This window comes from Orycteropus afer, unplaced genomic scaffold, assembly GCF_000298275.1.
Source record: "Orycteropus afer afer isolate SDZICR_OR568_19922 unplaced genomic scaffold, OryAfe1.0 scaffold00490, whole genome shotgun sequence".
Lineage (NCBI taxonomy): Eukaryota > Metazoa > Chordata > Mammalia > Tubulidentata > Orycteropodidae > Orycteropus > Orycteropus afer.
This window is the reverse complement of record NW_006922077.1, coordinates 1,149,574-1,163,555: the sequence shown is the minus strand read 5'-3', so window position 1 is coordinate 1,163,555 and position 13,982 is coordinate 1,149,574. Positions and strand designations below refer to the sequence as shown.

The 13,982-nt window shown below is 53.2% G+C and overlaps 1 protein-coding gene across 1 annotated transcript; it reads left to right on the top strand.

Moving 5' to 3' along the window:
• Positions 1 to 35: 35 nt before the first annotated feature.
• Positions 36 to 11,987, top strand: ANKRD52 (ankyrin repeat domain 52). The gene is made up of 28 exons (XM_007955119.1): positions 36 to 62; positions 384 to 467; positions 917 to 995; positions 1,197 to 1,267; positions 2,781 to 2,981; positions 3,482 to 3,569; positions 3,715 to 3,857; positions 4,135 to 4,347; positions 4,602 to 4,680; positions 4,995 to 5,109; positions 5,331 to 5,413; positions 5,521 to 5,638; positions 5,848 to 5,916; positions 6,105 to 6,245; positions 6,325 to 6,405; positions 7,746 to 7,857; positions 8,052 to 8,123; positions 8,391 to 8,592; positions 9,027 to 9,114; positions 9,192 to 9,309; positions 9,709 to 9,928; positions 10,144 to 10,231; positions 10,338 to 10,421; positions 10,518 to 10,663; positions 10,900 to 10,982; positions 11,209 to 11,291; positions 11,436 to 11,527; positions 11,737 to 11,987. The coding sequence occupies exons 1-28, from the start codon at positions 36 to 38 to the stop codon at positions 11,985 to 11,987; spliced, it is 3,231 nt and encodes a 1,076-aa protein (XP_007953310.1).
• Positions 11,988 to 13,982: the final 1,995 nt, after the last annotated feature.

Below are 13,982 nucleotides of genomic sequence, written 5' to 3'. Positions count from 1 at the left end.
CGGGAGCTCGATGCGGACGGAGCCCGGGCCGGGCCATGGGGATCCTCAGCATCACGGACCAGGTCAGATCTCTTGCCCTTTCCCGCTTCCTCCTTCCAGGGCCCGGCGCCGCCGCCACGCGAGCCCGGGGATGTGCGGCCTAGGCTGGGCCCGAGCCCGGGGCTCCCGCGACTCCCGCCCCGCCCCAAGCCGCACTCCCTTCATCCAAGCCGATGTCCTTGGGGGCCTGGCGACCGACAGAGACACCGTAGGTACCCGCTTGCTGCAGGCAGGACCCTCAGAGCGGAGCCCCTCTAGCAACTCCTCCCCCTTAATCCTGGGTGCCCCCCCTCCGGTCCTGGTTCGGCTCCGGCCCGCTCCTTGACCGCCGGTTCTCCCCGCAGCCGCCCCTGGTCCAGGCCATCTTTAGCCGAGATGTGGAGGAAGTGCGTTCCCTCCTCTCGCAGAAAGAGAACATCAATGTGCTGGTGAGTTGGGAGCCGGAGGATGGCGAGCCCGGAATCCGGGCTCCGGTGTTCTGGACCCCTCCCCACCAGTGGGGCGGCTCCGTGCTTCCTAAACTCGAGTGAGGCCGAGCTCTTTTCACCCTGGGTGGGTGCCTGCTTTGCATTTGGGGATGGAGAGCTGGTCATGCTCAGAGTGCACACCCGAGGAGCTGGAGATGCCTAGAAAAGGTGTTCTCTTCTCAACCTTCGGGGTCTGCAGCGCCCCCTCCCCTCCTGGAAGAAGGAGCCGCTCTCGGTGCTGTGGCCCTGACTCCACCCTCCTTAAGTGTTTGTCTTTGACTCTCGGTACCGGTACCGGGATTTAGGAGGCTGCAGAGCCTGTGGGAAGAGCTTGTAACCTTAAGACTTAGGCTGGGGCCCTCCAGCCGGAATAGTTCTTTCCACAGCCGCTCCTCTTTCTGCCCACCCAGGACCAAGAGAGGCGAACCCCACTGCATGCTGCTGCCTACGTAGGCGATGTCCCCATCCTCCAGTTGCTACTGATGTCAGGTGAAAGTGGGAATGTGGAAGGTGTGGCACGTCAGGGAGGAGGAGAAGGGAGGAGTCTTTTCTTCCATCCCAGCATATGCAAGGGTTGTTCTCTGGTCCAGGGGAGGCTCAGGCACCTTCCAGATTCTGTGGCCTGATTACTGGCTTCCTCCCCCCCCTCCTCCCCATCGCTCATCAAAAAAGGAAATTATATTCCCACAGGTGCTAATGTCAATGCTAAGGACACACTGTGGCTGACCCCCCTTCATCGTGCCGCTGCCTCCCGAAATGAGGTATGGGCCTTCCATCCCCTTTCACCCTTCCAAAAAAGAGGAGTTGATTCAAGGTGGAGGTTGGAGGTTGGAGTGCCTCAATCCTCTGCCCTACCTGCTGTTCTTCACCCAAGTAGGGAAGTGACCAGACCTTGGCCTTGCTACCCTTAGAACTGGCCGGGAAGGGGGGAGCTGAGTGCTGCCAGCTGATGTGACGTCAGGGAGAGCTTAACACCAGACTGGCAGACTGCAGGGGGCCCTCTTGCCAGGTCTGAGTGACTCATCCCTCCCTGGGGGGCCACCTTGGAGTCTGATCCCCCTTTGGGCACTGAGACTTCTTTCCTTATGATGGGGGGATGGGACTAGCGATCTGTTGCATCTCTGTCCCTCAAGCAGCAGGAAAACTGATAGCGCAGGGGCCAAACAGACCTCATCCCATCAACTCTGGAGAGGGAAAAAGGAGACCTCTCTTGGTTAGACAGCCACTTTGCTGGTTCCAGATACCAGGGGCAGGGTCTGAGACCAATGGAAATGAGGTGGATGGTGGTTCCTAAAATCCCACTGCCATCGAGTCGATTCCAACTCATAGCGACCCCCATTGAGTTTCCGAGGTGGTAGGTCTTTACGGAAGTAGACTGCCCAGTCTTGCTTCAGCAAAGTGACTGGTGGGTTTGAACCACCAACTTTCTGGTTAGCAGTCAGATGCCTTCAGCACTGTGCTACCAGAGCTCCTGATGGTGCTTCTCTCTCACTGCCGTCAAATAGTTTCTGACTCTTAGCCACCCCTCCTCAGGTTTCCGAGGCGATATCTCTACAGAAGTAGATTGCCCAGTCTTCCTTCCAAGGAGTAGGTTTGAACTGCCAGGCTTTTGGTTAGCAGTCAAATGCCTTAGGCACTACACCACCAGAGCTCCCGTGGATGGTGCTTAGGGGGGGCATTTTAGCTTCAGTTTTGAAGATGAACCAGTTTGTTTATAGAGGTAATGAAAATGACTGTAGTGCCTATGGAAGGACTAAAGGAGGGTCTGCAGGACATAATGTAGCAGGAGAGTTTTATTTTTTCTAGAAGTCCTGAGGGGTTGGAATCCTCTACGTGTGTGGGTTTGCTTGGGGGAAGATGTATGTGTGAGTGAAGATTTTCAGTGTCTGGGCCACTCCTTGGGAGGAAGATTGGTCAGTCTAATTCCATAGAGATACCACCTCGGACACCCAAGGAGGGGTCACTGTGAGTCGAATCAATTTAACGACAGCGAGTTTGGTGTTTCTTTTTTGTGGGGGGACTGGGGAGTGATACCAGATGGCTTGAGGAGGTATAAGGAGTTCATGTTTTCCCCAGCAAGGTAAGGAGCCCTAGGAAGATCCAGAAGATAGGAAGTAGGTATTGAGAAGCTGGGTATGTTGGAAAATTGAGCAGAGACTCCATGCTGGAGGCAGTAGGGTCATGTGTGCATGCTGACTTATTCCTCCTTCCATTTCCTGTTGTTTTACCTCCTGCTCCCTCTCTGTCTTCTCTCATATCCCTGCTTCTCAACAGAAGGTGCTGGGGCTGCTGCTGGCACATTCAGCAGATGTGAATGCCCGAGACAAGCTGTGGCAGACACCACTGCACGTGGCTGCTGCCAACCGGGCCACCAAGTGTGCTGAGGCACTGGCACCCCTGTTGAGCAGCCTCAACGTGGCTGACAGGAGCGGGCGCAGTGCCCTGCACCATGCGGTGCATAGTGGGCATCTCGAGGTGAGGACTGCTCCAATCCAGGCCTAGTGCCTTCCCTTTCCTTCCCTTTCTACTCACCCCTCCCTGCTTCTGGGCCATTAGGCCTCTTGAGGGAGAAACCCAAATGGTTATATAAACACTTGGGCTCAAGCCCCAAATGAATGGTTGGACTGGTTGAAATTCTTGACTTGGACTTCAGGGGGTCGATGCATCTTGGAAATTGCATGCAAAATGTTTATGTGCATGTCTTTTTCTGAGGAGAGAGTCCATGTCTTTCAACACACTTTCATGGACTCATATGAGTTTAAGAATCACCAGATCACCCGAGGAGACTCTTTTGAGTTTCCTTTGAACCTTCCTATCAATCTAGTGTCTCCTTAGTACCTGCTTCCTCTGTTCCTTCTAGTTTTCCACATTGTTCTACTCAAGAACAAAAGCTGCCTTGGCCTTTTCAGGAAATGAGGCCTCTGCTTTTAGGTAGGTTGACGCTCTGAACAGTTATCTTCCATATCCTGCTACAGATGGTGAATCTGCTCCTCAACAAAGGAGCCAGCCTGAATGTCTGTGACAAAAAGGAGCGGCAGCCTCTGCACTGGGCGGCTTTTCTAGGTGAGAAAGAATTCGTGAGAACAGCAGGAATTTTTCATATAGGATTTCCTGACAGGGGTGTGGGTTGTTTGTGGCTTTTGGGAGAGGAGCTCAGGGCCGTAGGGTGCACCTTCCACCTCTTTGAGAGCATCCTCTCTTTTCCCAGGGCATTTGGAGGTCTTGAAACTGCTGGTGGCTCGGGGTGCAGACCTTGGCTGCAAGGACCGCAAGGGCTATGGGCTGCTCCATACGGCTGCTGCCAGTGGCCAGATTGAAGTGGTGAAGTACCTGCTCCGAATGGGAGCTGAGGTCAGGGTCCTGGGTACGGACAGGGAGTTAGAGGGCAGTTTGTTATGGAGAAATGAAAGTGCTCAGGTTGTTGGTGTGGTTTTAGGAGGTTGGGGGGATTTTGTGAGAGGATCTGAATTATTCTTAGTTTTTAGTAATAGTGCCCTCAGTCTTTTGTGTCAGGAGCCTGAGGGGGCTGAGACAGTCAGAGTTCTGGTAATCTCTAGACTATACATGCTGGCTTCCACTTTGTTTAAACTGATACCCTACCCCGTTACCCTCTCCCCTGGAAATCCAGATCGATGAGCCCAATGCTTTTGGAAACACAGCTTTGCACATCGCCTGCTACCTGGGCCAGGATGCTGTGGCTATTGAGCTGGTGAATGCAGGAGCCAATGTCAACCAGCCGAATGACAAGGGCTTCACACCACTGCATGTAGCTGCAGTCTCCACCAATGGCGCACTCTGCTTGGAGCTATTGGTTAATAATGGGGCCGATGTCAACTATCAGGTGCTTGAAGGGATGAGGCTCAGACTAGTGGGGAGAGGAACCTGGCTTCGGGAGTCTTGCCTATATATCACCCCCTCTGCATAACTTTCTTGGGGAATTGTCCCTCCTGGGGTGAACAGACCTTGCTAGAGACTTAGGAGAGTGTGGGCTGAGAAGATGCCCATATGACCAGTGTGTCTCCAGGGATGTGTCCTTTGGAAAGGGGAACAGGGTATCCTGTGTGCTTTGCACTGAAAAATGCCATGTTTCCACAGAGCAAAGAAGGGAAAAGTCCTTTGCACATGGCTGCCATCCACGGCCGTTTTACCCGCTCCCAGATCCTCATCCAGAATGGTATGCACTCTGGAAACTGTTCTCTCATCCTGCCAAAGGGAACTCATTCCTAGAAACCTGCTTTCTTCCTTATGCCACTTCCCATTTCATCTTCTCAGTGGGGTTAGGGACCTGGATCCCTAAGCAGGGTACCTATGGAAATGGGCCCTGCTCTGCCTTGCCCAGGCCCCTAAGGCTTAAAAATGATATAAAAATGAGATACATGCAAAGTGCTTAGGCCACATGTGGCACATAATAAGCACTCACTAAACATGAGTAGCCTCAGGCAAAGCCTAAAGTCTGCCTGAGTTTGTATGCACGTGTCCTCCTCTTAGGCAGTGAGATTGACTGTGCGGACAAATTTGGGAACACGCCACTGCACGTGGCTGCTCGCTACGGACACGAGCTGCTTATTAGCACCCTCATGACCAATGGCGCGGATACCGCCCGGTGAGTCAGGGCTCCTGGCCCCAACCTCTGGGTCACCTCAGACCTGCACAGACCTCTCCCGTCAAACATGGAGGCAAAAAGAGGCTTGCCAAAGGAACGTTTGGAGCCCCCTACCACCTCCTACCCTGACTCTTTGGCTAGTTGGGAGGGGAAGGTTATAGAAAAGAGGACTATAACTGGCAACCCTGGACCCCAGGGCTGAGTCCTAAACTTCTCCCCAGGCGCGGCATCCATGACATGTTTCCCCTGCACTTAGCTGTTCTCTTTGGATTCTCTGACTGTTGTCGTAAGCTTCTTTCCTCAGGTATGTGCTAATGATGGGCTGGAGGGTTGGGCAAGTGTGCAGGAGAGTCGAGGCCTTCCCTCCCTGCTCTGTGCCCTCTGATGTGATAGGTGATGTTCTGCCTCCAGGTCAGCTGTACAGCATTGTATCTTCACTCAGCAATGAGCACGTCCTCTCGGCTGGGTTTGACATCAATACGCCTGACAACCTCGGCCGCACCTGTCTTCATGCTGCTGCTTCTGGAGGGTGAATTCTCCTGCCTTTCTCCAAAGCCTTGAGAAGAGCTGGGCAGGGGTCTTGGCTCCTTGGTCTTTCCAGCCCAGATCTATTTCCCTTCTCACAATGAAACAGTCACAGCAGAGGGGCTGTTAGTTCTAGCCTTCCTTAGGTCCTCCCTGGGTCTGTGGCTTCTCCTTGAGGTTCTCACTCTCAACCCTCATCTTCCTTCCTTTTAGGAATGTTGAATGTCTTAATTTGCTTTTGAGCAGTGGAGCTGACTTGAGGAGAAGGGACAAATTTGGAAGGTATGTTAGTGTCTGTGGGGATATACATAGGAACGTCTGATTAGAGAGAGAACTGGGAGAGGAGAAGGGTGAGGGGCTGGAGACTAAGTGAGGAGACTATTATAGGCCAGTTTTTGCCTGCACATCTGGTTGCATTTGGATCTGTCCCTGATTGTTTTACTCACCCTCCTCCTTCACTTCTCCCTCAGGACCCCACTGCACTATGCAGCTGCCAATGGCAGTTACCAGTGTGCAGTCACACTGGTGACTGCTGGGGCTGGCGTCAACGAGGCCGACTGTAAAGGCTGCTCTCCCCTCCACTATGCCGCCGCCTCCGACACTTACAGGAGGTAGACTCCCACTTCGTTCCTTCTCAGCCCTGCTCATCTCTCCAAGCCTCCTCTAACTTCTTCACTATCTCTCTCCCAGAGCGGAACCCCACTCAGCTTCCAGCCACGACGCTGAAGAGGACGAGCCACTGAAGGAGTCCCGCAGGAAGGAGGCCTTCTTGTGAGTAGCTGGAAAGGCTCCTGGGATGCATTTTGGTTTTCCCAAAATGCCAACTCTGGGTGTATGTCTCCCACCCACTCTCCGCTGCCACACCTCTGCTGCCATCCCTCCAGGCAGCTAACAGTATTTCTTGAGCACTCTGGGCTTAGCCTTATATGTACTAAGCACTGTGGTCAAGACAAAAGTGTGTTCCCTCGGGGAACAGATGGTCTTGAGAAGATCAGAAAAGCTAAACGCACACCTGCAAGATCATTTGTTATCTCATAAGTGTTAATTTACTGTTACCAAGTACTGTGCTAAAACCACTGCGATTGAGTCAATTCCAGCTTATCACAATCCCCATAGGGTTTCCAAAGCTGTAAATCTTTGTGGAAGTAGATTGCCTCATCTTCCCCCTGTGGAGCAGCTGGTGGTTTTGAACCACCAACCTTCTGGTTAGCAGCCAAATGCCTTTACCACAGCACTACCAAAGCTCCTCAAAAGTACTATGCTAGATGCTAAAAATAAAAGATTAATTACCCTAAATGTCTGTAGGGAAGACAGATAAAAGAGCAGTTGGCACACACTAATGTAAGATGTTTATAATGGGGGAAGCTGGGTGAGGGGTATATGGGAACTCTTGGTACTATCTTCGCAATTGTTCTGTAAATCAAAAACTTAAAAAAAAAATTGTTTTTAAAGACATCTGAAATTCAAGAAGCTCAGGCTTTGTGACCTCAGGCAAATTACTTAACCTCTCTGTGCCTCAATTTTCTCAATCATAAGTGAGAATAAAAATAGTATCTACCTAATAGGGTCATTATGAAGCTTAAATGATTTAACACATGTGAAGTACTTAGAATAGTGCTTGACACATATTAAATACTTTATTATTACTGCTACTACTACAACTACAATTTCTAAGCTATAAAAAGGGTGCCAAGGGACCACAAAGGAGGAGGCATCTAATTGGAAAGAGTAGGAAAGGCCTCACAGAGGAGAAGGTCCTGGGACTGAGTTCATATAACTAAGACTTCTTCAGATGGCCTCGGAGAAGTTATTCTGGTCAGGGGTAAGCATGCCTGGAAACAGGAGTTAACCAGCAGAAGAGAAGGTTGATAGCTGATGGTTGTATTCTAGGTTTTGTAGGAGAGAGTTCAAAGGATAAAGGAGGGCTGTTAGGGCAGACTTTGGGAGGAGCTAGGTCTGGAGCTGGGGCTGAAGAATGAGCAGGATTTAGAGCGCACACCTAGAGCAGAGGATGGGTGTTGGCTAGATAGGCCCCTTTCCTCCGCCCCTCAGAACTGTGCCCTTCAGGGCTGGGCCTGCCCCTGCCTCACAGTCTATCCTCGGCTCCCCAGCTGTCTGGAGTTCTTACTGGATAACGGTGCAGACCCCTCCCTGCGGGACAGGCAGGGCTACACAGCTGTGCACTATGCAGCCGCCTATGGCAACAGACAGAACCTCGAACTGGTATGTGTCCGACCTGGCCTGAGGAAGGGGAGAAAGGGGCCAGACATGCTTTCTACCTTTGGGTTTATGGGTTCCGAAACCAAGGGGTGGTTGAGACTGGGACTTCAATGTGGTCTCTAGATCAAGCGTTTGGGGGATTGGGGGATGAGGTAATATCCTGGAAGTTCCAGCACTTACTGTCCTGTCCATTGCAGCTCTTAGAAATGTCCTTTAACTGCCTGGAGGATGTGGAGAGCACCATTCCAGTCAGCCCTTTGCACTTAGCTGTGAGTTCCAAGTTTTCTTCTTGCCTTCTTTATCCTTAACCTGCCCTTACAGGACCACACATAGGTCTTGGCTCTTCTAAATGCATCTGCTTCTGTCTTCTTGTGCAGAAGCTGGCGGTGGTCTGGAGAGGGGAAGGGGAGGGGGTGTGCGGAACATGTGGAAGACTTCTACTTGGGGCCTTCCAGGGGCCCCAAGAGTGGGGCAGGGCAGGGAGGGGTTTGGGTCATGTCCCTAGCTATGTCCATTGGTTGCCTGCACACATCCAGGCCTACAACGGTCACTGTGAAGCCCTGAAGACGCTGGCTGAGACGCTGGTGAATCTGGATGTAAGGGACCACAAGGGCCGGACCGCGCTCTTTCTGGCCACTGAGCGAGGCTCTACTGAGTGTGTGGAGGTGCTTACAGCCCATGGCGCCTCTGCCCTCATCAAGGAGCGCAAGCGCAAGTGGACACCCCTGCATGCTGCTGGTTGGTACACACTTTCACACCAGGCCTTGGAGGCTGGTCCCCAAATCCCAGCTGAATGGGCTTAGAGTTGGAAGTGGGGTAGGGTAAGGAGGATGGAGATTTCAAGTCCTGCTTTGTAGCTTGCTATACCCTGCCCTAAGTCTTTCTATAATCTTAGAGTCCTTTAGGTGGCTGAGTGGCACAGATGGTTAAGTGCTCAACTACCAGCTGAAGGGTTGTCCATTCAAACCCAGATGCACCTTGGAAGACAGGCCTGATGATCTGTTTCCAAAAGGTCACAGCCTTGAAAACTCTGTGGAACAGTTCTACTCTGCATGCATGGGGTCACCGTGAGTCTGAATCGACTCAACGACAATTAATAGCAGAGTCCCTTAGGTTGGACCTGGCCTCCCTCTTCCTGATCCTTCCTTGACACGTGCTCCCTTCTCTCCTAGCTGCCTCTGGCCACACTGATTCCCTGCACTTGCTGATTGACAGTGGAGAGCGAGCTGATATCACAGACGTCATGGATGCCTATGGACAGTGAGTGTGGCCCATGGTGTGATGCAGGTTTTCCTGTCCCTGCCAGACCCTCACCCTTTCTCCCACCCCCTTTGCAGGACCCCACTGATGCTGGCCATCATGAATGGTCACGTGGACTGTGTACATCTGCTGCTAGAGAAAGGATCCACAGCTGATGCTGCTGACCTCCGGGGCCGCACCGCCCTCCACCGGGGGGTGAGTGAGCTCCTGTTGGAGCCCTCGGTGGGATCCTTCACAGATAGGCCTGCAGTGTGGGAGCACAGGACCTACCAGCAGTGGGGTGTCGGATCATCTATCAGGTGGACTGACAGGATTTTGTGCCCAGGGTCTTAGGGGGTCTTATTCTGTTCTATCCCCAGCTGATGTCCCTGATAACCCTGTTCTATAATCACGTACAACCATGTGCTCACTACCCAGACCCGTCCCTAAGATAGCTTGCTGGCCCTGTCACATTAGATAATGATGCCACCGCCTGACAAAGATTGGAATCCTGGAGTGCTTCTTATTCCTGGGCCAGCCCTCAGCAGCTGGCCAGTGGATAGGGAGTGGCTCTGCCCTCCACTTACACACACCCCTCCCCCTGGTCACGCATAGGCAGTGACTGGTTGTGAGGACTGCCTGGCTGCCCTGCTGGACCACGATGCGTTTGTGTTGTGCCGAGACTTCAAGGGTCGCACACCCATTCACCTGGCCTCAGCCTGTGGCCACACTGCAGTCCTGCGGACCCTCCTGCAGGCTGCCCTTTCCACAGACCCCCTGGATGCTGGGGTGGATTACAGCGGATATTCGCCCATGCACTGGGCCTCCTACACTGGTAAGGGTCTGGGGCCGGTGGCACACGCAGCAATGTGTGCGAGTTGGGTGTAGAAGAAAGCAGACAAGAACCAAGACCAAGGACAAGTGGTTTGTGGAAGAGAACTGAGTTGGTCTGAATCTGAGAGTGAGATGGGGTGTCAAGAGATGAGATAGGACACGTAGAAGGGACCTGTTGTCTTTTTGCTTCATCATCACTTTCTTCCTCACACCCAGGACATGAAGATTGTCTGGAGTTGTTACTTGAACACAGCCCATTTTCATACCTGGAAGGAAACCCCTTCACTCCTTTGCACTGTGCAGTGTAAGGCCCTTCCTGTTATCACTGACCCTTGAGAGGGGCCTGGGCTTATGACAGGCGGTCCATTTCCCTTGCTTCTCCTGGTGACCCCTCCTGCCTCTTCACCCAGAATTAATAACCAGGACAGCACCACAGAGATGCTGCTGGGAGCTCTGGGTGCCAAGATTGTGAACAGCCGAGATGCCAAAGGAAGGTGAGTGATGGGAGCCTGCAGAGCATCTGTCTTCCTCTTTAGACCCAGGCTGAAGAGCCTCCCCCACTTCACTCTGTCCTGACCTTCTCCCCATAGGACCCCCCTTCACGCCGCTGCCTTCGCGGACAATGTCTCTGGGCTCCGGATGCTGCTGCAGCATCAAGCTGAGGTGAACGCCACTGACCACACTGGCCGCACTGCGCTCATGACGGCGGCTGAAAATGGGCAGACCGCTGCTGTGGGTGTGTAGGGGCCCTGTGTGGAGGGGAGGAGCTCCCCTGGGGTCTTTGCCAGATAGCCAGCCCTGGTGGGGGAAGAGTCCAGTGGGGGAGAGGCTCAGGATGCAGGAGGGGTATCTTTGGATGTTTGACCCTCTGTGATTCAGATGCAAAGTCTATGCAGAAAGAGAGCAGAGAGTCAGAATGGCTGCTTCTTTGGAGAGAAGCGTCAGTCCTTCAGTGTCACCCTTCTCCTATAGAATTTCTGCTGTATCGAGGGAAGGCAGACCTTACTGTGCTGGATGAGAACAAGAACACTGCCCTTCACTTGGCTTGTAGCAAGGTATGGCCAGGAGTGGTGGTGGGCTTCCTGATACAAGGGGCAGGGCTTCATGATGAGGGGGTAGGTCAGGCTTGATGTGAGAGAAGACTAGAGCAAAAGTCAGGATTGTCCAGCCTGTCTAACTTGTGGGATAGCTCTTGTCCCTTGCCTGTCTTCCCTAGCTCCTATTCCTCTGCCCGTCGCGCCTCTACTTGATAAGTCTCTACTCTCTGCTCCTTTCCCTCAGGGCCATGAAAAGTGTGCCCTTATGATCCTGGCAGAAACCCAAGACCTTGGCCTTATCAATGCTACCAACAGTGCGCTGCAGATGTGAGTGCCTGGGGAAGGGGGCTCCTGGCTGGGGGAGGCAGGTGGGTGAAGAGAGAGTGGCTCAGATTCCAGGAGCCCTGGAGCTCATGGTATTTGTGGTGAAGCCCACTGACTTAAGTCTCCTTCATTGTCCTTCCTCCCAAGGCCACTCCACATTGCTGCCCGGAATGGTCTAGCCTCTGTGGTGCAGGCCCTGCTGAGTCGTGGGGCCACAGTGCTGGCTGTGGATGAAGAAGGTGGGTGGTAGTATCCAGAGCCCCCTGCTTTTCCTGGGTTTGGGGTCAGGGACATTCTTCAAGAGGTGACCTCTTAACCTTGCTATAAAGTTTAGATTTTCTTCCCAAAGGAACTCTTCAGAGCAGGGACCCAACACCACTGTGCCAGGGTCTCTGAGGGTACAGGATATAGGGCCCTGTGCCTCAGTTTCTTGACCTTGACCCTGCAGGTCACACCCCAGCACTAGCCTGCGCCCCTAACAAAGACGTGGCAGACTGCCTGGCCTTGATCCTCTCCACCATGAAGCCTTTCCCACCCAAGGACACCGTCAGTCCTTTCAGCTTCAGCCTGCTCAAGAACTGCGGCATCGCAGCAGCCAAGACGGTGGGTGGCTGCGGTGCCCTGCCCCATGGGGCCTCCTGCCCCTACAGCCAGGAGCGGCATGGCGCCATTGGGTTAGATGGCTGCTACTCAGAGTAGCTCCCCTCCACTGTCCCTCCCCCTGCCGGTGGCTTGATATCTTATTCTATTTATTTAGAAAAAGTCTATACATTTAGGGCACTTTAAAGGAGAACACGACTGGGTGGGGGGGTGGAGGGGAGGAAAAAGCACTGGGGAGCTGCTGCTCACCCCTTTGCCACACCATCCTGGCCTGGCAGGGGTCTGGGACCGACAGGGAGCACCCCAGGCCCTTAGTACCCCCAGGGCAACCCCTTCTGCCAAGTGTCCCAAAATGATTGCTAAATGCCTGGCTCCCCCTCTCTGTGACCCCCATCTCTCAGTTCCCCCTTTCTGCTGCCAGCTCCCTTATTCTTCCCTCTGGCTGTCCCCTCTGTGTCCCCCTCCCCCTCCCCTTACTGCCAGGCAGATCTCCCCCTCTTCTTCCATACCCATTACTGCCTCCCTGCTCGGCTGGCCCCTCCATCCCCGCAGCAGTGAGAAGCCTTAATTTCTGGTACTGTGTGAGCACTCTGGGGGTGCCCCCTCCCCCTTCAGGGGCAGCTAGAGGACGAGGGGGGAGGGTTTAGCACTGGGGCCTGGAGCTTTTTCCCCACTTCTCTACCCATCTGCCCCTTAAGTTCATGCAAAACACTTGAAGCAGCAACTACTGTACCTGGGCCCCAATCCTGCACTCTCCCCTGGCTCCTCATATGCAAATCAAGGGCTGGTTCTGCCCCCACAGCCTGCCCCTTCCTCCTTTCCGCCCTCCTTCCCACCCCCACTCCTGGCCTGGCCCCCAACCACGCACTTTAACCTTGCTTCTTTCTTTTAACTTCTTTTTGGAGGGCAGAGCCTGTGGCCATTCCCTCCCTCGCTTTCCCCTACCTTAAGTTTGAGGCTTGTCATGAATTTTTAAGTAAGCATTTTATCCTTTAGGGGAAAAATCAAATTAATTTCCTGCCCATTTCAAAACCACAGCCCTAGTATGTCCTAAGTCTTTTAGGCATGTGTTTGCATGTGTGAGGAGGGAGGGACTGTGTTCTTCCTCCTGTGTCCTCCAACCCCATAGCCCTCTGTGCCCCCTGTCTGCCTCCACCCTCTCACTGAGTCCAGCGTACCCACCACCCCCAGTCACTCCTGATCTGAAGCCAAAGATGGTGGGAGGGGCAGGGCAGACTAGGGAACCGTAGCTACTCGGGACCCAGACTTCCCCTCCAGTGTGAGGTTGAAGCTCTGATCGAGGGAGTGATAAATAGTTACTGCAGCTTGGTCCCTGCCTCCTCAGCACTGGGAGAGATGGGATTGAGCTAGGGCTGCACTGATAAGATTCCTAAAAGTTGCACCCCAAAAGCCAAACTGGGCTGGAGTGAGGAGGGGGCAGTTTTCTCTCTAAATGTAGCATTGAATTTGGCCCTGGTCCCTTTAAATGCCCTGTCCACCCATCTCCTAGCTAAGCCTCCTGGACAGTTGGACCCACTCCCTCAGCCCAGTGTTCCCTTCCTCACACTCAATACCTCAGCCAGGGGCCAAGACACAGAACTTGAATAGAGGTCATGCCCCCTCCACCCCCACAGTGCATCCTTGCCCAGTTTGGCTGCCATCAGTATTGTCCCCTGAGAACTGGACCGGCTTCGTTTACATAGTATGGAGGGTCTTCCCCTGGGGGATCCCTTGGCCTCCTCCCCTACCCTAGCTTGCTTTATTGACGCTATTACCCACTTTTCCGTTTGTTCCTTGAAAGTCTTGCCACCCTTGCTAAGGGTAGTCTGAGAGGGGGCATCCCAGGGATCCCTCCCTTCCCAGATAGATACCCTTAATCATACCTCATCCCAGTTCCCTGAAGTCTGGGGTGTTTATCCAAGTCCTTACTCCTTTTTTGTTTGTTTGTCTCGTAGTCCCTTTTTACCCCCGTCTCTGTCTTGCTTCCCTCAATCCTCAGTTCCTAAAGCATTTCAAAGGTTCCAAATGACCATTATTGGTGAGAAGGATTGTGCAGCTTTTAGTTTTTATTTTTGTTTTCAAAGCCAAAGGGCC

Excerpts from the sequence above, each read along its gene's own strand:
- ANKRD52 (XM_007955119.1), top strand. The coding sequence starts at position 36 with ATGGGGATCCTCAGCATCACGGACCAG. Across the intron at positions 5,414-5,520 it reads TCGTAAGCTTCTTTCCTCAG|GTCAGCTGTACAGCATTGTA; the intron begins GTATGTGCTAAT and ends TTCTGCCTCCAG. Across the intron at positions 5,917-6,104 it reads AGAAGGGACAAATTTGGAAG|GACCCCACTGCACTATGCAG; the intron begins GTATGTTAGTGT and ends CTTCTCCCTCAG.